This window comes from Natrix helvetica (assembly GCF_964273705.1).
Source record: "Natrix helvetica genome assembly, chromosome: 1".
NCBI lineage: Eukaryota > Metazoa > Chordata > Lepidosauria > Squamata > Natricidae > Natrix > Natrix helvetica.
Window position 1 is genome coordinate 126315846 of NC_138548.1, and position 21806 is coordinate 126337651.

General features: G+C 46.5%; 1 protein-coding gene across 3 annotated transcripts; it reads right to left on the reverse strand.

Annotated features, from left to right (window-relative positions):
• Window positions 1–492: 492 nt before the first annotated feature.
• STK16 (serine/threonine kinase 16) lies at window positions 493–21798 on the reverse strand. Of its 3 annotated transcripts, none has more exons than XM_081939548.1 (8): window positions 21678–21798; window positions 19687–19799; window positions 17810–17918; window positions 15427–15560; window positions 14117–14237; window positions 3884–3979; window positions 3611–3732; window positions 493–3519 (listed from the first exon to the last, which is right to left on the reverse strand). In XM_081939548.1, exons 2-8 carry the CDS (start codon window positions 19770–19772, stop codon window positions 3381–3383), a joined length of 807 nt encoding a protein of 268 aa, XP_081795674.1. In that variant the 5' UTR covers window positions 19773–19799; window positions 21678–21798; the 3' UTR covers window positions 493–3380. The 3 variants fall into 3 exon arrangements, with proteins under 3 accessions (XP_081795674.1, XP_081795672.1, XP_081795673.1); XM_081939546.1 differs by having other exon boundaries at window positions 17699–17918; XM_081939547.1 differs by lacking the exon at window positions 21678–21798 and adding an exon at window positions 21535–21553 and having other exon boundaries at window positions 17699–17918.
• Window positions 21799–21806: the final 8 nt, after the last annotated feature.

Here is a 21806-nt window from a genome sequence, read left to right on the forward strand (position 1 = left end):
ACCTGGGCCTTGTCTTCAGCCCTAGTATCGCTCCTGCCACTAAAAAAAAAAGGCCACCCCATTCCCTTGAGGTGCAATTGCCCCATGGCCAGTGCTCCACAGGATCTGCCGTGCACCACTTTAGGCAGAGTTCTGTTTCTGTAGATGGGTCTCTGTGGTCTACCCAAGGCTCCTTCAGGTTGCACAAGGTTTTTGTTCTTAAAGCAATTTTGGAGAATGCTCTTCGACAGCCTCTGCAGCTTCCAAATTCTGTCCCAGTTCTGTGATTTTCAAGAGGTTTCAGAGGCCATACATGGGCCTCTTGTGACTTCCAGAAGATCATGCAAGAGCACATCCCATACATGTGCAGCTTCTGAATATTGCAAGAAAGCATGCGCTTGTTCTTGCGAGGTTTTGGGTCGAGCTGGAGGCAGCATCTGAGTGCATCCTATTCTCATACAGCCTCTGCGGTCTGAAAATTGTGCAAGAACAGGACATAGTTTTTTTGGGGGTGGGGTGGGAAATATTGGCATGTCATTCAAAATCGGCATGTCAAGTTCAGCCATGGTAGCTTTGCCATCCCCAAGTCATTATTTTGCATATTCTTGGCTGCTACATTTGGCCCTTAATCAAACATATCTCTTGATCAGTTCCCATTTTGCAGCTACTGTATATATGGTACAATTAGCCTTTGTGCTGCAGCCTCTAAAAAAGTTAAAATCTTATTGCCTTCCTGCATTTTCCTTGGATATGTTAATCCCCCCTCTGAGTAAATTCAAATGTCTTAATGAATAGACTTACAAAGACTTCATGACTAAAATTCTAATATTCCTGCTAGCACAGTGACTGTTCTGATGTTGGGGACCACTGTTTCAGAAGAAAGCTACTCTAGGTTGGACAGGGATATATGCATGTTTCACAACCGATAGGGAAAAATGAAAAGGAGTTACAGTAATCATAGTATACTTACACTCCCCCCCCCAATAAAAACCCCACCCCCTACCATGCCTGGTTCAGCAAGAGTATATTGTATATGCCATCCTTTTATACGGACTGTATACTAGTATTCTCTTCCCTCCATTTCTGTTCTAACAGGATTATATCACAGAAATTTAAGCTAGAAGCACCATCACCCTTAAAAAGTGATGGGTGTTGTAAGGACATACGTTTTATTCCTGAAACTGGTATTAATGTCACCGATTTATTTTCTTTAAATAGAGTCAGACTTATCCTGCTATACTACAAAGCTTTAAAAAGCAACTAATCCATGTTGCACATGCGCTGCGTGTGTGTATGAAAAAGAAAGCTTTTTCTTTTGAGCTACATTCCAAGGAAATAACATTCAGAATGGTGTGAATATCCTGTACCAGTTTCTAAAAACTGCACTCTTGTCACAGGGATATAATGAGAACTTAATACAAGTTCTTTGCTCCTTCATTTTTCACTCTATAGCTAGAAAAAAAAACTGCTATACTTTGCTGGTGACTATCCGTGATGTGATATACAAAAATTGTTTTTGGAAAAAGGAAGTCATGTTTTAATTCTCATAGAAGACAATAAAAACGATCTCTTAAGCTGCCTTTTTTTCAGCTTGCTTACACAAAGAGCCCAGAAGTGCTACAAAGAGTAATATTCACTTCAATAACTGAGTTTGAAACTTCTGTCTTCATAATGTACACAGTGGACACTTTTGCCTCTGACCAGCAGCCAGGAGTACATAATAAACTAAAACGAACGGTCTTAGCATTTAGCATGCAGCCTGAGAGCTCAAGCCTCAGTGAGGGCATACAATGTGCTCAACTAAAAGAAAAAAGCCATACAGTGCAGCATTTGCATAACAACCAATTTCTGCAGTGTTATTGGCAACACTTGGGTAATATAGTGTGCACAGCACATATTCAAGTATGTTCAAAGCTCTCCTATCTGCAAAAGAATACAACACAATGGTAAACAACCCAATCTAGGAGCTCTTCTCTATACCAGAGAATGAATAAATTACGTTTTTGTTCAGACAAGACGTGCAAGTAACATTAGTCCATCAGGTGGAAAACTTGATTGTCCAGAATTGCCTCTGAATGCACAGGACAACTGGTATGGCTCAGCACAACTAATTCAGATGCTGCTGCAGCAACATCTATCTCTGAACCATGTTTAAATAATGACCGCTTGTTCCTCTATCCCATTCTGTCAACAGAAGCAAGGTCGTACAGTATTTGTTACTTTTATCAGCTATGCTGAGGGAAAGGCCTTAAGCCAATTATAATGGGTAAAACAAGTCAAACACAGGACTTGAGTCTCCGAGGAAATTGTAGCAATGCTTCTCTTCAGAATGGTGTACAGAATACTGTATATATTCTCTATATATGTACTTTCTTGAAACACCACTGAATGCAAGGACTTGGATAACTTCTAAAGGTAAATGCATTGTATATAATCTATACATTCATCTGGTAGTGTTTGAACTCTATAGAAAAAGATCTGACAGTCTGATGGGTCCCAACATGGATGAACTTGGTTATTACACTGCCTCCTAGTGACATATTCACAATAATTGTAAAATGCTTGAAACTGCTCCATTTTGTTTTAGCTCAAAAGGAAACCTGATGAGACAAAATGCTCAATTTGGGTATTTTGTTCCAAACTCAAAAAACACTTAAAACAGACATTTCAAGCTTGGAGCTCCTGCACATATCTATCACCATGGAAACAGTCAACTTTTCAGAGAGTTGAGCCTATGTGACTCTTGTCCCTCAAAACAATTAACAATTAACATAATACCAAAAAAGAGAGATTTTTGTATCTAAATGTTAAGCAGTTCTTTAAGGCTTGGAAAAAACGAAAATACTGGAATAACCACGGAATATGTGATTAAATACGTAAGAAACATGAGGGGGAAATGTGTAATCGAGCAGTATATATAGTATATGATAAACAAACACTTGCTGGATCGCATTTTTATCATCTTGGTGGTTTAAAAAAGTCCAAGATGGTGGCTGCATTTTATTTAACATTTAGGCCCTGAAGGCATGCCTTTATCAAAACAATCTCAGTATCAATCCATACTTAGCACATTCAGGTACAAATTTAGGAGCATTTTTTTTCACAAAGAAAGGGAATTTTGATCCCTTGGAGCAATTTCATGCTTTGTGGAGGCATTTGAGAAGGGCCGAGAATCGGAGCAGTCAAAGCCTGGTAAGATACCGGAAAGAGTAAGGGGGTGAGTCCCAAAGACCAGCATCGTCCTTAATGCAGTCCCATTGTAAGACAGTTCCTCCAAGTACAAGACTGGCCTTCAGCATGACGTCTTCTCAGGTGTTTGCTCTGGACTTCATCTCTTTGAGGTCCCACCTGGACCGAAATGCCTCCAGTTGCTTCTGTTTTTAGCTGCGTATCCTGTGGTCTCAGATGCGTGTGGCATCCTGTCCAGTGAGAGGTGGCTGTATTGCTTCAAGCTGACAGATTATGTCAGCAACAAACGGGCGCTCCTGAGGATTGACTATCATTGTAGAAGAGAGGAGGTGTTCCAAGGCTGGGGAATACCTGAAATTTAGAACCAATTTAGATCAGTCTGTCCTTGGATTAAGAGCAGCCACAACCCCCCCTCCCTACCTTCTAGGTAGTAAATGCCTACCTGGTGTTCTGGGGCACTGTAAGTTGGTTCTGAACAGCTAAAGCCACACTGTCCCCCTTTTGGAAAATCATGTCATAAGGTCCTTCGCCAAACATCATGCAGTAGAGAACACAGCCTAAGGACTAAGCAGAGGTAAAGTGAGCCTATGGAGCAAAAAGCTGATCATGGAAAAAGGAAATAAGGTTTTCCTTCTCTTTACAAGGTATACTTGAATGTATTTGCGGTAATATTAAGTATTATTTATATGTTCTAAGGAGAAGTGATTATCCTTACCCAGATGTCAGTACGTTCATCAATAACACATTCACGCTCAACATTGAACAGTTCTGGGGCTCGATAGGAGATGGTGCAGCGTTGGGCAGCCCAGTCCTGTGGGATCAAGAGGGGAAGATAAATCTAAGACAAAGTCTGGGAAGAAAGAGGAGAAATATCTCAACTCTTCTCTGCTAGCAGATTTCTCCCACAGACCTCTCTGGTTGCTATCAGGAAATAGTTAACAGGAAAAAATACTTTAAGGGCATTAATCTATATATACGTATATAAATGTGTGTGTGTGTGTGTGTATTCCACCATAACTCTGGAATGCCTCGAGCAATTTCAACCAAACTTGGTACACAGATGACTTACTCTCTGGATAAAAAATACTGTGAGAGTAAGACACCCCTAACACCCCGCAGGTTGTGTGTTCTGTTATGGTACAGCCTGTTGTGCCTTAAAATGTTTTCTACTGTACTGCCGTTAAATGGCTTCTACTGTACAGCACAGTGGAGTTGCCATGGCAATGGCTTCACAGTACTCCACAAGGGGGCTCCCTCTGGTAAGGGGGAAAATCCAACATTAGAAATTACGTTTGGTCCGGACATTTCCCCCCTATAAATAAATACCTGGGCAATGTCGGGTTATCAACTAGTATTAAATATAATACATAGCACTATTTGTTAGTAATCGGTGGGAAACAAATAGGAAATTTCAGGGCTGTAGACTAAACTGGGGATTGGGAGGGTGGGGTGGATTCCAGCAGAAGGCTCTGGTAAACTATTCCCAGGTTGTTGACAAAAGAAAATTAGGTGGATGCATACCTACAGTCACTAGAAACTAAGTTCAAGAGAGATTTTTTAAAATAGGAAATAGGAAAAGCCAAGGGAGATCTAGCAAAGTCACTGTTCAGGAAAAAAAAGAAAATAAATCTCACCTTGGACCACCTTTGATATCAATGTGCTGGGATATCAATGAATGTTTCTGACTTTTATAGTCTGAATAGTGTTATTCCATTGGATGGTTTTCTTTAATCATTAGAGCTACTCCCTCATTTCCCTTCTATCAACCCCATACCTGGAGCCTTTTTCAAAATACTCAAGAGGCCAAAGTTATGATTTGCAAAGCCCATAATCTACAAATATATCCTCCTGAACAGATCTCATTACAGTAATTGTTTCGATTGCTTCTGCTTGCCTGCTGTTGAAATGATGACTATAGAGCAGTGTTTGCCTATACTGAAACATAGCCACACTTTCTACTATCCATTTTCTATTGTGGGGAAATTGGAGGGGGGATTATACGGAGTTGGGTGATATGTGGCCATAATAACATTTTTTCTAGAAAGCCAAGGTTATCCTTTGTCTCTGCACCTGGCCGGAACTGGATGGGTGGAACTGCCAGCATGGCAGTGGAAGATTGGACCATGTGAGGGACTTGTGGGTGTGGGAGCAGGCACTTTTAACTGGGAGGGGAAACCTGGAAGCTTTCAGATTCAGGTTTTCCCAGATGTGTCAACATGGCTCTCTTAATAAACTGGAATTTTGAGGAATCCTTTGTCTCGGACTCTGATTTACTTATGGATGCTATTTGGAACTCTGACACTCTAAGGTCTTGGGACAAAGCCATGCAGGTAGAGAACAAGTTGGTCAGCAGCCCTGGGTAGCGAAGGAAAAGATTCTTCCTGAAAACCCAAATAAGCTGATCCATATCTTAAAGTATCAATAATCCAGAGCCAGACAGAACAGTTCTAATTCAAGATCTGGTAGAGACTGACATCTACCCTCACTTTCAGGGGCATCCTCATCAATGGTCATGATCTTCCAAACAGCAGGCACAACCAGACAAGTAGAGATCTTACCCTTCTTCTGAGTATGCAAAATGCATTACACACCTTTGAGTTTGGACTTTGGGCTCACCTGCTCATTGACAGCAACAGTCATTGTAAATGCCACTGCTGATTTTCCCAAATCTTTTGCATGTAAACTAGACTCTGTCATCAAGCTACTCAAACATTTCTTTTAAGTGGAGATAACACATTGGGACACAAAAGAGGTTGTGCCATCATTCTGCATGCGCAGACAATATTGCTACTTTTTCTGGAGGAATTTTGCAGGATTAGCCAGGATTGGGTATTGCTATGTCCAATTGGCCTCGAGACAGAGTTAGCTTGAAGCAGGCCTCTGTGCTCCTTGCTTCTGGTTCCCAGTTTCAACTCTGTCTGGCCGAAGAAAGACAGGTTGCTTTTGGTTCCTGATTCTTCCAAAAAATCCAGTGCCATCCTGCAAATTCCTTCTCCCTGCCTTCTTCCCCTTGCCTCCATCTGATACCTGGAATCCTCCCCTTGATGTGGCTCGCTCCTGGCCACCGGTAAGGGATTTAAAAGTTGCTTCTTGGGGCTTTAGAGGCAGGACGCCATTACGGCGGCCATTTTGGGGCCTCATTTCCTGCGGGCCGCATGGGCTGGGGCAGAGGCTACTATGTAGCCTTGTTTTCATCCCTGCCTTCCTGGGTGGCCATCTTTTTTGCAGCGGCGGCAGCGGCAAGGCCCTGCAGGCCCAGATCGACGCCCGGAGGCCCAGAGCAGCGTGGGACAGTAAGGAATGCGTGGCGTGCCGTGTGGCACTGTTGGCAGCTGCGCGGCTTGCAAAAGGGGCAGGAAAAATCCCTGATTTCGTCGTGTGGAGGGTGTGTGTGATTGGGGAAAGCTGTTTTTTGGTCGCTGCTGTTTCTGGTGGGCTGAGCCTGGTGGAGCCCTGACCTGGTGCCATGGCAGATGCAGAGGAGAGGCTGAATTCCTCCCCATTGTCCCCTGGGGAGGGGACCTCCAGTGGGACCCAAGTGAGGCCCACAGCCTCTGTGAGACTGCAAAAAACTGCAGCAGCTGGAAAATCCTCCAAGGCCTTGCAGAAGGATGAGGAAAGGAGGCACGGGGCCCTGGAAAAGCAGGTGTCCAGGGCTGAACAGAGGGGTAGGCCTAGTTCTTCCTTGAGGTCTAGGGAGCCGGACCTCGCAGGAATAACTGAGACCTGGTTGGGTCATGAGGGAGGTCTCCCCCTCGTGGAAATGTGCCCGCCAGGTTATCGAGCATTTCACCAGCCTTGGGCCCAGGGAAGGGGCGGTGGGGTAGCAGTGATTATCCGGGAAGACTTAGAGCCGAGAGAGTTCTCTGTGCCGCAGACATCTGGGTGTGAGTCCCTTGTCGTGAGATGGGGCCCAGGGAGGCAGTTGGGCCTGCTGATAGTATACCTGGCTCCTCGCTATACATCAGCGGCCCTGCCCGAACTCCTCGAGCTGATCGCATCGGTGGCGGTTGAGACCCCCAAACTTTTAGTGATGGGGGATTTCAACCTGCCGTCGATGGGAGAAGCGTCCGAGGGAGTTCGGGAGTTCATGGCTTCCATGACAGCCATGGACTTGACCCAATTAATTCAGGGCCCTACCCACGAAGGGGGCCACACGTTGGACCTTGTTTTTGTCTCTGGCCAGTGGACGAGTGATCTGGGAATAGGGGATTTAACTATCACTCCCCTGTCATGGTCGGATCACTCACTTCTCTGACTTGACTTCCCTGGTGCTACCCCCCGTTACGGGGAGGCGGAGCCGGAAGGCATTAGATGGTTCCGCCCCAAGCGCCTGATGGAACCAGATAAGTTCCAGACGGAGCTTGGGCCACCTCCTGTAGACCCGACCCGCCCCCGGGTGGAGGACCTGGTAGCCGCATGGAATAGTGCGACTGCCGGGGCCCTTGACCGGGTGGCGCCTTTGCGGCCTCTCCTGCGGCAACGAACCACCCTGGCTCCTTGGTTTACCGAGGAGCTAAGGGTGATGAAACGCCACAAGAGACGCCTAGAGAGTCGTTGGAGATCCTCCCGCTCCGAATTTGACCGAGCACAGGCACGAACCTACTTAAGGACGTACCTTGTGGCATTAAGAGCGGCCAAACATCACCATTGTGCCGCTCTTATTGCGTCTGCAGATAACCGCCCTGCTGCCCTGTTCCGGGTGACCCGCTCCCTCTTGTTTCAGAGGCCGCGGGAAGCCCCTTTACAGGGCAGAGCAGAGCAGAGGAGTTTGGAAAATATCTGCAGGACAAAGTCGCTCAAATCCGAATGGGATGGGTCCCTTTCAGTGGTCCAGTGGAGACGCCCGTGGCGAGTCTTGAGAGACCATTCTGGGAGGAGTTTGACTCGGTTGCCATCGAGGATTTGGACAAGTTACGTGGATGTCTGCGACCTACCACATGTTTATTGGACCCGTGCCCCTCCTGGCTTGTACTGGCATCCTGGGAGGTTACACGCGACTGGCTCCTGGGCTTAGTGAACGCTTCGTTGGGCGAGGGGTCTCTGCCGGCCGCCTTGAAAGAGGCGGTTGTGAGACCCCTACTCAAGAAGCCTTCCCTGGACCCAACGGAGCTAGCTAATTATCGTCCAGTCTCCAACCTTCCCTTTTTAGCGAAGGTTGTAGAGAGTGTGGTGGCCCAACAGTTTCCACGTCACTTGGAGGAGAATGATTATCTAGACCAGCGCCAGTCCGGCTTCCGACCTGGGCACAGCACGGAGACGACCTTGGTCGCGTTGGTTGATGATCTCTGGAGGGCCAGAGATAGGGGTTGTTCCTCTATCCTGGTCCTATTAGATCTCTCGGCGGCTTTCGATACCATCGACCATGGTATCCTGTTGCACCGGCTATGGGGGTTGGGAGTCAGGGGCACCGTTTTACGGTGGTTCGGCTCCTACCTCTCCGGCCGGACGCAACGTGTGTTGGCAGGGGAGCAGAGATCGACCCTGAGCCCCCTCACTTGCGGGGTGCCACAGGGGACGGTTCTCTCGCCACTCCTGTTCAACACATACATGAAACCGCTGGGCGAGATCATCCGTGGCTTTGGGGTGGGATACTATCTGTATGCTGATGACACTCAGCTGTACATCTCCACCGCGAACCACCCCAACGAGGCCGTCGAAATGATGTCCCGGTGCTTGGAAGCCGTACGGGTCTGGATGGATGACAACCGACTTAAACTCAACCCCTCCAAGACGGAGTGGCTGTGGCTTCCGGCCCCCCGGTTCAACCAGTTGCTTCCATCTCTGGCCATTGGGGGCGAGCAACTGGCCCCCATGGAACGGGCGCGCAATTTGGGCGTCCTCCTAGATGCCCGGCTGTCCATGGATGACCATGTAACAGCCGTGGCAAGGGGGGCGTTCCACCAGGTCCGCCTGGTGCGCCAATTGCGCCCCTTATTGGACCGGGATGCCTTGCACACAGTCACCCATGCGCTAGTGACGTCTCGCCTGGACTACTGCAATGCTCTCTACATGGGGCTTCCCCTGAGATGCGCTCGAAGACTACAGTTGGTTCAGAATGCGGCCGCGCGGGTGATTATGGGGAGGACTAGGTTCTCCCATGTAACACCTCTCCTGCGCGAGCTGCACTGGCTTCCTGTGGTCTATCGGGTGCGTTTCAAGGTTTTGATCACGATCTTTAAAGCGCTCCATGGCATAGGACCTAGTTATTTGCGGGATCGCATCCTGCCCCATACATCCCTACGACCAATCCGCTCACACAGGGAGGGACTTCTCCGGGTGCCGTCCGCTAAACAGTGTCGGGGAGTGACGCCCAGGAGCAGGGCCTTCTCTGTGATGGGCCCAGCCCTGTGGAATGACCTCCCCCTTGACATCAGGATTACTTCCGATCTCCGCTCCTTCCGTGTAAAGCTCAAGACCCACCTCTTTCAATTATCTGGCCTGGCTCAACCGTAGTTTATCCTCCTCCTGACAGTCCTTTTTAAATTGTATTTTATCATGGGATATTTTAATGGCTAATTTTAATTTTCTATTATTATTATTAATGTGATATATGTTTTGATTACTACCTCCTCCATGTATGTATATGTATGTATATGTATGTATCTGTATGTCTATATGTATGTATGTATATTTTTATTGTACGCCGCCCCGAGTCCCTTGCGGAGAGGGAGCGGCTAACAAATTAAAAATTTGATTTTGATTTGAATTTGATTCCCCAATAGATCCAGGTCTAGGTCTCCTCACAGAGGGAAATTCCCCAGTGTATCTCAGGGACATTTCACCTCCCCCCCCCCCAATCTCCATGGTGGAACAGGGCCCCTATCTAAGGGATCCTTTTCAGTGCAGGGGGGCCAGGGGGGATAGTCCCATCAGGCCATCATTGGCTCCACAGTCTGAAGACTGGGCACAAGAGGAGGAGGAGGATTCCTTTGTTAGAGACATGGAGCAGCTTCTAGCAAGCATTCAGAGGTTTATCTCCTCTGGAATTTCACATGGAATTTCTGCTGGGTTACAGAAGGGGTCTGTGCAACTCGCAATGGTGGCAAAGGTCCCTGGGACGGGTGCCACTGCTCAAGGCAGGCTGAGGCCTTCCTCCTTGGAGGTGCGCCGGCCTGTTTCTCCTTCTCTGGCTAGCGAGGGTTCCATGGCGGGGGATCAGGTTCAGAGAGAGGTAGACATGTCTGATGATGAGGATCCCTCAAAACCTGAGGCACCAGCATTCTCTGGTCTGTTTCCTCTGGATTTGTTCAAGTCACTGTTGCGCAAGGCCAGGGCCACAGGTGAGATGGTGGGCGCCAGGTTGGGTGCCAAGGAGGGTGGTCCGGAGAAAAAGCCGGAGGATCAAGTTTACTCAGAGCCTCCTCCAGCGAAGGAAGACATCCCTGCCCCTAAGTTGTTCCTAGAGGTAGTTAAAAAGCAGTGGGAAAAGCCAGGAACATTTCCCAACCCCAGCAGCAGTGATAGGAGGTTCTTTAACATGGAGCCTAGTTTCTCTGAGGCGTTGCAGGTGCCCATAGTCGACCCTCCAGTGGTGGCATTGGCTTCCACGTCAACGGTGGTGTCCGGCAATGTGGCTGATTACTTGAAGGCCGAGGACAAGAAGGTGGAGCTGACCCTTCGTAAAACATTCCAGTCTTCCGCGTGGGCCATCAAGGCAGCTGCCTCCTCATCGTTCTTCAGCCGCACGGCTATCCTTTGGCTACAACAGATGCAGGAAAGAATTCTGCCTGAGGAGGTGCGTACTCATCAAGATCTCAACAAGCTGGTTGCTGTTGCACAATTCTCCGCAGACGCCACTCTGCATGCCATGAAGTATGCTTCATGGGCAATGGCGGCCTCGGTGACCTCCCAACATCTCCTGTGGCTGAGGGGGTGGCAAGCGGAGAACAAGGCAAAGTGGCACCTGGCATCATCGCCTTATTCTGGCGGATCCCTTTTCGGTACCCCGTTGGACCCAATCCTCATTGAGGACAAGATAAAAAGAAGGTCATGCCTACGCCCGCAAAGAAGTGGGAGGAAAAATCTGCACCCTACTTTTGGAAGCAGTCCTATCGTCAGTCAGATCAGGAGCCACAGCACAGCAGGTATTTTCTGAGATCAGATAGGCAGTCGGATAGGCACTATGCGAGGGGTAGGCCTAGGTTCCAATCCCAGGGGAAGAGGCCCTTTTAGGGGAGAGGTGGCTGTCCCTACCGCCGGGGCAGATAGGTCAATAGCGACCCCACCCATAGGCGGCAGACTGCTTCTGTTTGCCAGTGCCTGGGCTGAGATTACCACTGACACCTGGGTTCTGAATACCATCAGATTTGGACTGCGCCTAGAGAACCACTTTCGGATGTTTTCAGTCGCCAAGAGTAAAGATAAACGCTCTCTCATGAAGCAGTCCATCCAACACCTCCTAGAGCAGCGATGGCGAACCTTTTTGGCTTGCGTGCCATAAGTGGGGGGAGCACAGGGGGGTCATGTGCGGCCGTGCCGCACTCATAATCCAATGCGCGACCCCCAGTGTGCATGCACGCACTACAGGCACTCCCCCCAACTTTTACATGCTTTTTTCACCCTCCCCAGGCTCCAGAGGCTTTACAGGACCCTGGGGATGGTGAAAAAATCCTCCCCGCCCCCGGACGCCCTCCGGAGGCGTCAGGGAAGCCCCTGAAGCCTTCGGAGCGCTCAAAACGATCCTCCGAGCAAACTGGAAGTGACGTAGGGTCACTCTGCTATAGGGAGGTGGATCAAGCTGGCCATCGCATTGGCCTATGAGGTTCAGCACCTTCCAGTGCCCCAGAGCACATCACAGGTGTGAACAACCATCAGGCCGACTGGCTCAGTCGGGCCACGGTCAACCATGGGGAGTGGAGCTTTTCTCCTAAACTGTTCCAGGCCATCTGCTCCAGGTTCAGCCATCTGGAGGTGGACCTGTTTGCCACACCGCAGAACACTGAGGTGGATCAGTTCTTCTCTCGGTTCCTGGCTTGGAGGATGGAGGGAGTCGACGCGCTTCAGATTCCATGGGCGGAGGGCCTGCTCTACGCCTTCCCTCCCCTTCCCCTTCTCCCTGGGGTAGTTCAGAAAGTGATATCAGAAAGGGCGGAGCTCATCTTAGTGGCGCCCTACTGGCCACACCGGGTGTGGTTTACGGACCTAATGTGCCTGTCAGTGTCACACCCGTGGAGGATCCCGGGGAAGACGGGGGAACCTGGTGTATCCCGAGCCACAGTGGCTGCAGCTAGCCGTGTGGAGATTGAGCGGGAGCACCTAAGGGCCGCCCAGCTTTCACAGAGGGTGATCTCCACAATTGAGGCTTCACGCAAGGGTTCCACCACTAGGATTTATGATTCTACCTGGCAGGTCTTTGCAGAGTGGTGTCGGGTCTCGGGAGCGAATCCTCGAGAGGCTTTGGTACTGCACATCTTGAGGTTCTTCCAAGATGGATTGGATAGGGGGCTCTCACATGGCACCCTCAGGAGACAGGTGGCGGCCCTCTCCACGATTATTTGGGGAGAGGGGCTCCTTCCAGTTTCCCAGGTCCCATTAATTAAGAGATTTTTGAAGGGTGCGGGGAATCTCCATCCCCCGGTAGTCCACAGGTTTCTGACATGGAGCCTCACTACGGTTCTCCAAGCACACCCAGAATTTCGTCTCTTGTGCTTTTCCTAAGGAATTTAATATGGACCTCCCTGGGTATATTGTGTGTTCTGGCATATGCTGAATTCACTACGGTTCTCCAAGCAATGACAGGACCACCATTTGAACCTTTGAGGACGATTGACCTGAAGTTCGTAACCTTTAAGGTAGTGTTCCTTGTGGCGGTCACCTCAGCCTGTCGCATCTCCGAACTGGGGGCTTTGTCCTCTAGGTCGGATCTTTGTACATTCCACAATAATCGGGTCGTCCTGCGACTGGATCCGACTTTTGTTCCCAAGGTTAACTCCCTTTTCCACAGGTCGCAGGAGGTGGTATTACCGGATTTTGGTCTGGACCCGTCTCATGATAGGGAGCGCCTTTGGCACCGGCTGGATGTCAAGCGTGCCTTGTGCATTTACCTGAGGCGCACGGAGGGCCTCGGGAAGTCTGAGGCGCTTTTTGTTTCCTTTTATCCGTCTTCCCTGGGGAAGAGGGTGTCCTCCTCGGCTATAGGGAGGTGGATCAAGCTGGCCATCGCATTGGCCTATGAGGTTCAGCACCTTCCGGTGCCCTAGGGCATCACAGCACACTCCACCAGGAGTGCGGCTACCTCGGCGGCCTGGGCCACACAGGCGCCTATTGTGGAGATTTGCAGGGCGGCTATGTGGGCGTCTCCCTCTCCCTTTATCAGGCACTACAGGTTATATGTGTTTGCATCGGCTGATGCAGCGTTTGGTCGTAGGGTGTTACAACAGGTGGTATGGTAGCACCTGAGGGGCCCAGGGCCAGTAGTGCCCCCCCTGAGAGGCGCTAACTTGAGTATGTCCCAAACCTGGCTAATCTTGCAAAATTCTTCCAGAAAATGACAGTTGGTCTTACCTGAACTGTTGTTTTAGGAGGTTTTGCAGGATTAGCCAGGTCCCTGCCCTAGTGTTGGTCCAGGGTTGGGGGAGTTCAGGGGGTAGGGTGTGTTCACTTATGACTTGTTTTCAGGTGTTTTGCAATGGGCTTGACTCATTGAAACTGGGAACCAGGAGCAAAGAGCACAGAGGCGTGGCTTCAAGTTAACTCTGTCTCGAGGCCAATTGGACATCACAATACCCAATCCTGGCTAATCCTGCAAAACCTCCTAAAACAACAGTTCAAGTAAGACCAACTGTCATTCTAATAACATTCTTCCTCTGCCATTAAATAAAGGGTGCTGGGATATCAGTGAAAGTCCCTGACTTTTATTAGTCTGAAAAGTTTTATTTCATTGGATGGTTTTCCTTCATCGTTAAGGCTACTCCCCCATTTCCCTTTGAACAGATCAACCTCATACCTGAATAGTCATAGCTTCCCGTGAGTTCCGCACCTCAATGCGAGCCTGATTCATGGAGCCTAGGTCCATTAGCAGTGGCTGATCTTCATTGTCCAGCAGCACATTTGTTGGTTTTAAATCTCTGAAAAGGGACAAGCAGAATATAAATGGATCCCTACATCTGCATTTGGCAACAGTCCAAGGCATGAGTCCTCAAATCCACTTTAAAGGAAGTTTGAAGCTTGTAAAGTGACCTTGACTATGTGTCAGAATGGCCACAAAACTGGCAACTCCAAACCTCATCTAACAAATGCTCTGTCGTCTACACATTAGCAACAAAAATCAGAACACCAAATACAAAATGGGAGGATATGACTTCGTAGACGACCCTCACTCTCTCAAGGACCTAGGAGTACTCATCTCAAACGATCTAAGCCCCAGAGCTCACTGTAACAGCATTGCCAAAGAGGCATTAAGAGTTGTTAACCTAATTTTGCAAAGCTTCTTCTCGGGTAACATTCTACTGCTAACTAGGGCGTACAAAACCTTTGCCAGACCAATTCTCAAATACAGCTCATCTGCCTAGAATCCACACTGTATATCAGACATTAATACAATTGAGCAGGTCCAGAAGTATTTCACAAGAAGAGTACTCCACTTCTCTGCTCGCAATAGAATCGCTTATGCCACCAGGCTCAAAATTTTGGGTTTAGACAACCTGGAACTACGCCGCCTGCGGTCTGACCTAAGCATATTACATAAAATTGCCTGCTACAACATCCTACCTGTCAATGACTACTTCAGCTTCAACCTCAATAATTCTCAGGCAAACAATAAATACAAACTCAAGGTAAACCGCTCCAAACTAGCTTGCAAAAAGAGAGTGGTCAACCCCTGGAATGCTCTACCAGATTCCGTTGTTTCATACTCAAACCCCCACAGCTTCAACCTTAAACTATCTACCGTGGACCTCACCCCATTCCTAAGAGGTCCATAAAGGGGGTGTGCATAAGCGCACCAGCATGCCTTCCGTCCCTGTCCTACTGTCCCCATTTATTTGTACTCATGTCCCTTGTTCATATCCATGTTTATACTTATACCTGTTATCTTGTACATGTTTGACAAACTAAATAAAATAAAGAATAAAAATAATATTCCAATCAAAGTCTTTCCTGTATTGAACATACTGTCACACTGATGTTCTTGTGCCTTAGGTTTTTCTTTATCTCTGCAAACTCCTCTTTGCCAGCAACCCAATTATAAAGACTGAGAGTCTGTCATGACTTCAGTTCTGTATTCATGCACCCTGCTTTCTAAGGCCAGCTTCTTACCTGTGTGCATGTCCCTTGTTATGGATGGCCTGCAGTCCTCGGCAGATGCCATGAAAAATGACCAGGATACGCTCCTCGGGCATGAAGGAGCCTTTATCTCTCAAAGCTTCCACTTCCTGCCAGAGGGTCCCTCTCTGGAAAAGAAACCCAGGCAAGTTGGTAACTGAAATGGCATGCACGTCCTCCAAACTTACTGAGGGAAGAAAAAGATTTATTCCTGGATATTAAGAGACTGTGGCCCAACTTGGCCTAAGGATGATTTACCCTTCTTTTCTATTTGAGCCTCACAATTGCAAAGGCTTAATCAATATTGGTTTGGTTGCTTTTGGTTCGATCCGAAACAAGCAAATAGTTTATCTAAAGCAGGACTAGCTAGGCAGAGTTTTGTAACTACAGTAAATATCATGCTATTCTAAGGGTTGATTAATGCATTTGCTACTTGATCACAAGCTCTAAATATATAAGTTGTCCTAGAACTCTTAGGTGCCTGTGGTTGTAGAGATGCCACCACAGAGGGAAAATGTGGCAGCAGAATTATAGTCACAACATTCTGATTTGGCTTGAAGGAGAAAAGGGAACAGATATGAGAGGACCTTGGCTGACTTCAAATGCACTGCATGTGGAAGAACACTGTCTTTCATGCTTACCACCTTTAGGACGAATGGACTTCAGCTCCCAGGATTCCCCAACCAGCATGCTTTTCTGGGAGTTGAAATGCACACATCTTAAAGGTTCCAAAACATTGACGTGGAAAGCCAACCGATGATGATAGCTGGAGTCTCTTCTGCACAATACTACATTCCCCTTGAGAGGTTAGGTATGGCACTGGATATTCAGTTGATGACTGTAGCTTACAGAGTTTTTGTACAGTTAGGGATGGGGCACCAGCTATATTTTTCAAGGAAAAAGCAGATCCAGCCCCTATTACATGTGCCTTGGTTGCATCCAATTAAATGGATGTATTACTGCATTTGAAGAACACTCCAGCTACGGCAAAATATCCAAAATATCCTGTTTTTCAGAAAGGTACAATAATTTAATTTTTATTCCCAATCATGATTCCATTGCTGCTTATTACCAGTGGACACTTTGGGACTAGTTTGAAAGGATCCCCATCTCCCACAATCCCTTGTATTTTTCATCTGATGCCTGGCTCAATGTCCCAACCTCACTGGAGCCCACTGGGTTGACCAGATGAGGAATCAACTCTCCAGGAAGGCTAAAACTACCTTTATTGAGATCAGGTGCAATAATAGAATCTTGCAAGTCTGATTTTGTGTATTTCCTCCCCCTTCTTTTATTCCATCAGGGAGGTGTCTGCCTGAGCTGTTTCTAAATATTACCTCATTTTTCTGGACTTAAAACATGTTCCAGCCATTTTTGCCTAGATAACAGTTCTAGGCATTGAACAGCCATGGTCTTCCTTACTTCCCACCAGCTGGCAGGGGCACAATCTTTGAAGACGGAATATCAGTTTGCCATCAAGATATTTTGACTTGTTGGTATCCTGTTGAGAACTTTTACTCTGTGTGTCATTATGGCCAATTTTGAAAGTGGGCAAATTTTAATTTTTGTTCCTCTTGTATTCGTGTCAGAAGAACCAAGACGCTTCCGAGTTAAAAGGATTTGCTTTTGACATCACTGTTGCCCAGGGGACGCCTGCTGAGGGTTCCTTTCATGTCCCCATTAATGAGCCCACCAAAGTGATACCCATTTATCTACTTGCATATGCATGCTTTCAAACTTCTAGGGGGAGCAGGAATCTGGAATGAATAACAGGAGCTCACCCTGACACATATCAGAACTCAGTCTCAAACGCAGGCTTACAGACTATCAACCCACCATTATAATCACATGAGCTATCAACACTCCCTGTTCTGCAAGTTATATTTCAGGAAATTTGTTGTTTTAAATAGTTTCATTTAAAAGGAAAATACTTTAACCTTTGTGAGCACAAGCCATGCACACAAGACAAAAATGGAAAATAAATGCAATTGCATAAGAAAATATATGCAGAAACCATTGGAGCAATTAAAGCAATTATACAATAGTCTTCTTAGTGTAAGAATGTGGATCTTAATTATACTAGCTGACTAGTTAACTATACATTAGTAATGGCCTTTCCGTGTATTAAGAGTAAGGTTAGCTGGAAGAGCCCGTTCTTTTCCCTGCCACACCTAATTTATCTAGAGAACACACTTCTTGGCATGCATCCACCGAACCTGTCCGCACCTGACCCCTTAACTAGGAAATTGATCTGGAGGCTACTGACCTTGAGGAAAGGCAAGAGGAGCCAGGCCTCGTGCTTGGATCCTTTCTCTACCATGGCATGTGCACAGAGGGGCAAGATGTTAGGGTGCTCAAAAAGCAGGTGCATCTCTACCTCGTGCAGAGCTTCCCGACGATCATCCTTGTCATGGCATATGATGCGTTTCAAGGCATAGAAGCGCCCATCCTGCAGCCCTTCGACCAGGTCCACATAGCTGAAGCCACTGCAGGGAGTAAAACGGAATAAGCCACAGGGCAGGAGGTCAAAGATTTATGTATCCTGATGTAAATGGAACCCAAACAACTTTCTCTCCTCTTTTCTACTATGTCTTTATTTTAAAAGCTCATCCTTATTCTTAAAGTATGACCCTGTTCTGCTGTCAGACACATCTTACACCTTTGCAGCGCTGCGAGGGCCGTGTTTTCCACACAAGGGTTGCTGGTTCATCGATGCCAGCTTTGTAGTTGCTATTCATATAACTTCAGTGCTGACACACGTTAATGAGATTATAGAGAAAAGGTAGATATCTACATGCCACAACAGGAAGAAGAACAAGAAAGGACTCTTGTTCATGTTGTGCACCCTGGTTGTTTATAACCTCATGAAGCTGTTTTTTTTTTCAAAAATACTTTGTGTGGCACTGTACAATTGTTGGCTTGATAAAGGGGGAAATGTTTAAATAAATGTCATGTGGCATTAAGCAGAATTCTGGTTCTTCTAGTTCAGTGGTTCTCAACCTGTGGGTCGGGACCACTTTGGGGGTCGAACGATCCTTTCACCGGGGTCGCCTAAGACCATCGGAAAACACATATTTTCTATGTCTTAGGAACCGAGACATCAATTTTATCGTTGGGGGTCACCACGACATGAGAAACTGTATTAAAGGGTCGCGACATTAGGAAGGTTGAGAAACACTGTTCTAGTTCTTTATCACAATACTGATAAACTGTACAAAAAGGCACAGCAACTGAATATGCTTAGCAATCACAAGAGGTCATGCATAACCCCCAAAATATAACTAATTAATTGGAAAGAAGTGGGGAAGATCAACCAGCTCCGTAGTAATCTGATATTTTCTATCATTAAAAAATATTTGCTACTTAGTTTATAATGGTATCTTCTAACATTAGAAACCAAATATTAAATATTGTTAGTCTGCTCAATTGCTGTGCTCTTTTTCTCTCTATATATAAAAAGTTGTCATGAAGGGTGAAAGTCTGAGGTATTATTGAGGGAAGAGAAGCAGCAGACATAAGGCGCAGCAAATATATGATTATGTATCAGAAATAATATTCTAGCTGTAATGAGTGGTAAGCAATGAAATCAGATACCCAGAGGAATTGGGGTATCACCTTCTTTGGAGCGACAGGAAATCCAATTCATGATGAAAAGCTGGAGGGAATTGCACCAAGCGAATAACAAAAAATATTTGTCTTTAATGAAGCTTGACTGACAATTTTGGAGGAATATTTTGGAGAAGGTGGGAAGTGATTAGAAAAACCAGTGGCCTTCCATGTTGCTGGACTGCAACTTACAACAGCTGAACCCAGCTATGGTGAGGATGTTGGACAATACTGATCAGAATAATCTGAAAGGAACAACTTTCTCATGGAATAAATAAACCTTACAAGATGCAATAATTCTATCCCTGGCAAATAAATCTATCTAGAGATATATATTTCCTACTTCTTTAAAAGCATGAACATATGCAGTTAAGACATCTTCCTACAAGTGGAGAACTACATGGATAATTTATAATGGGAGTCAGACAAGGCAGCGAGGGGGAAACAATGATGAGAAGCACATTTAGGTAATGCTAAAGTTTTGCGCTTTGCTTCTAGGTCTTTCTAACCAACTTGATTACCACAGTAAAACATAGACCAAACTAAGATAAAAGATAGGGTAGTGATTAAAGGATCTTCTGTGAAATTTCAAAATGAATCACTGTAGAGCATCTTAAAAGATCCCTCTGGAAAGACTCCAATACTCACCCCTCCCCAAGCCTGTGGATTAAAAGATAGCGTTTGTTATTGATGGTGATGGTCCCCCTTGAACAGATACACAGGGCATGGCCCATGGTGGTCGCTCCAACATCCTTCAGACTCTATAGAGGATAAGAAAGCAAAGTTCCAGACCTTGGTACAGCCATTGTGAAGGCCTACGGCTGAGAAAAGAGCAATAACCTCCTGTCAAGATATTAATAAATGGATACATGTGCAAGTAGTCCTTGTTTAACATTCACAATTGGGACTGGTCATTAAGCAAAGTGATTGCTAAATAAAATGTCAAGTGTGCTTCTGATCTTATTTCAGCTTTCCTTTGCATTGCAGATCTGCAAAAGTTATACATGCAGTCACTTTTTCATCACCAGTCAGAAACAGTCACTGTGCAAAGTAGTTGCTAAACATGGACTATCTGTGTATGAAGCCCAATGACCTTTCACGTAAGGTATAGCACTGAAGGGGAGTACAAGAGAATAGTTCAAGTTGTTTGCCGAATAACAGAACTGTCCATCCATCAGTTTCTTTTCTTCCTATATCATATTGACTTAAAAAGCACGGTCGTAACATTGGCATTGGAGAGGAAATGAGACAGATCAAATTGCAGGCTGTAATATAAGCTATCTTTCTGTGGGTAGGAGCCAGACTAAAAAACAAAACCGGGAACATTTTCTCCAGCTTCAGGGAGCTTCAGAAACAGCAAATATCATCTGGTAATGTAATGGAAGGGCAATGGCTAGAATTTTCAGCCCTTCTTTTTTACTTTTTTGGTAGGGAGAGGGAAGTGAGGTTTATACAAGTAAAACTAGGTTTAGCACATTTATTTGGGGGCATATTAGAAAAAAAGAAAAATTGCACTGCTATGGCATGCCCACTACATTTTGATGGTGCAATCTTAAATAGACTTTGGGAATTGCCAAAAAAAAAAAAAAAAGCAACAAAAGCAGGCAAAACACAGACTTGCAGGCTTCCCAGCCCAGGTGAAGACAAATGTTCCATTCTCTGTCCTGTTATAATAAAATATGCTCTGTGGAACAATGAGAGGGTTAATTGTCAACTCCAAAATGGCAGCCAGCTGCACGTCAACAGTTTGGCAGCCAAGAAATATATACTGAATGAATCTTCTAAAAGAAAAAAAATGTGGAAAACTAGGGAATAGGGCCTGACTCCAGTCACCCAAATTTTTGTAGTCTATTTTTGGAAAAAACAAAAACAAAATGCCACTGTTTATCTCAACAAGGAATGGAACAATCCAGAATCAGAACTTCCTTCCCAGTTGAATCATATGATGAAATGTAGGGTAATTGGTATCTTCCCAAATGCAAACGCAAACTGAACTGAGGGCATGGAAAGGCGGAAGAAAAGTATCTTTCTTTAACTACCTATGAAAAGTGAGACTTTTTAAAAACTAGGTAATAAAACTCTTTTATATATTTCCCCTTGGTTATCGAGTAAATTACCCTCTCCCTAAGTATTACCCATAATCCAAAATGAAAGGACAGAAGCCTTCCCTTTGGATTACATTCTAAAAAGGCAAGGCACATAAGGGGGGGGGGAAAGAAGGGTGGGGGGAAATAAAAGGTAAATATTAGTTCAGAGCTGGAGAGCAAAGCGTTGAGCAGCAATCACGTTCAGTGGTTCAGAAATACGGCGATTGGGGTGCATCGAAAAGCCACCGAGGGAAGCAGTGCATGCAGAGTTCTGCCATGGGAATAATGCACTCTGCACATGACCAGATGCACAGTCGCAGTTACTGTTATGTCATTTGTTCTAGAGTGGATAAGTGCATTACATTCCGAGGCAGAGTTATGGCTCAAGCAGGGGACGGAAGTATCCTGCCCTGGAAGTCCTGTCGCCCTTTCTGGAACCGCCACTCTCGAATACAGAACAGCCGCAAAGTCGACCAAGCTCATCTTCACGCCCCGCCCATCCGCTGAGGTACACGGGAGGGGGGGGGAGAGGGGAGGGGGCGACACACTCACCCAGTCTCGGTCTAGAGCTCGAAGGCGTCCTGGAGAGCTTGAGCGCGACAGGAGCCACGGCGCTGGCTGGTGACGTTATCACTCTGCGCCGCCTGCTCTGCGGCCTTGGAGGTAGCTAAGCAACGGCTC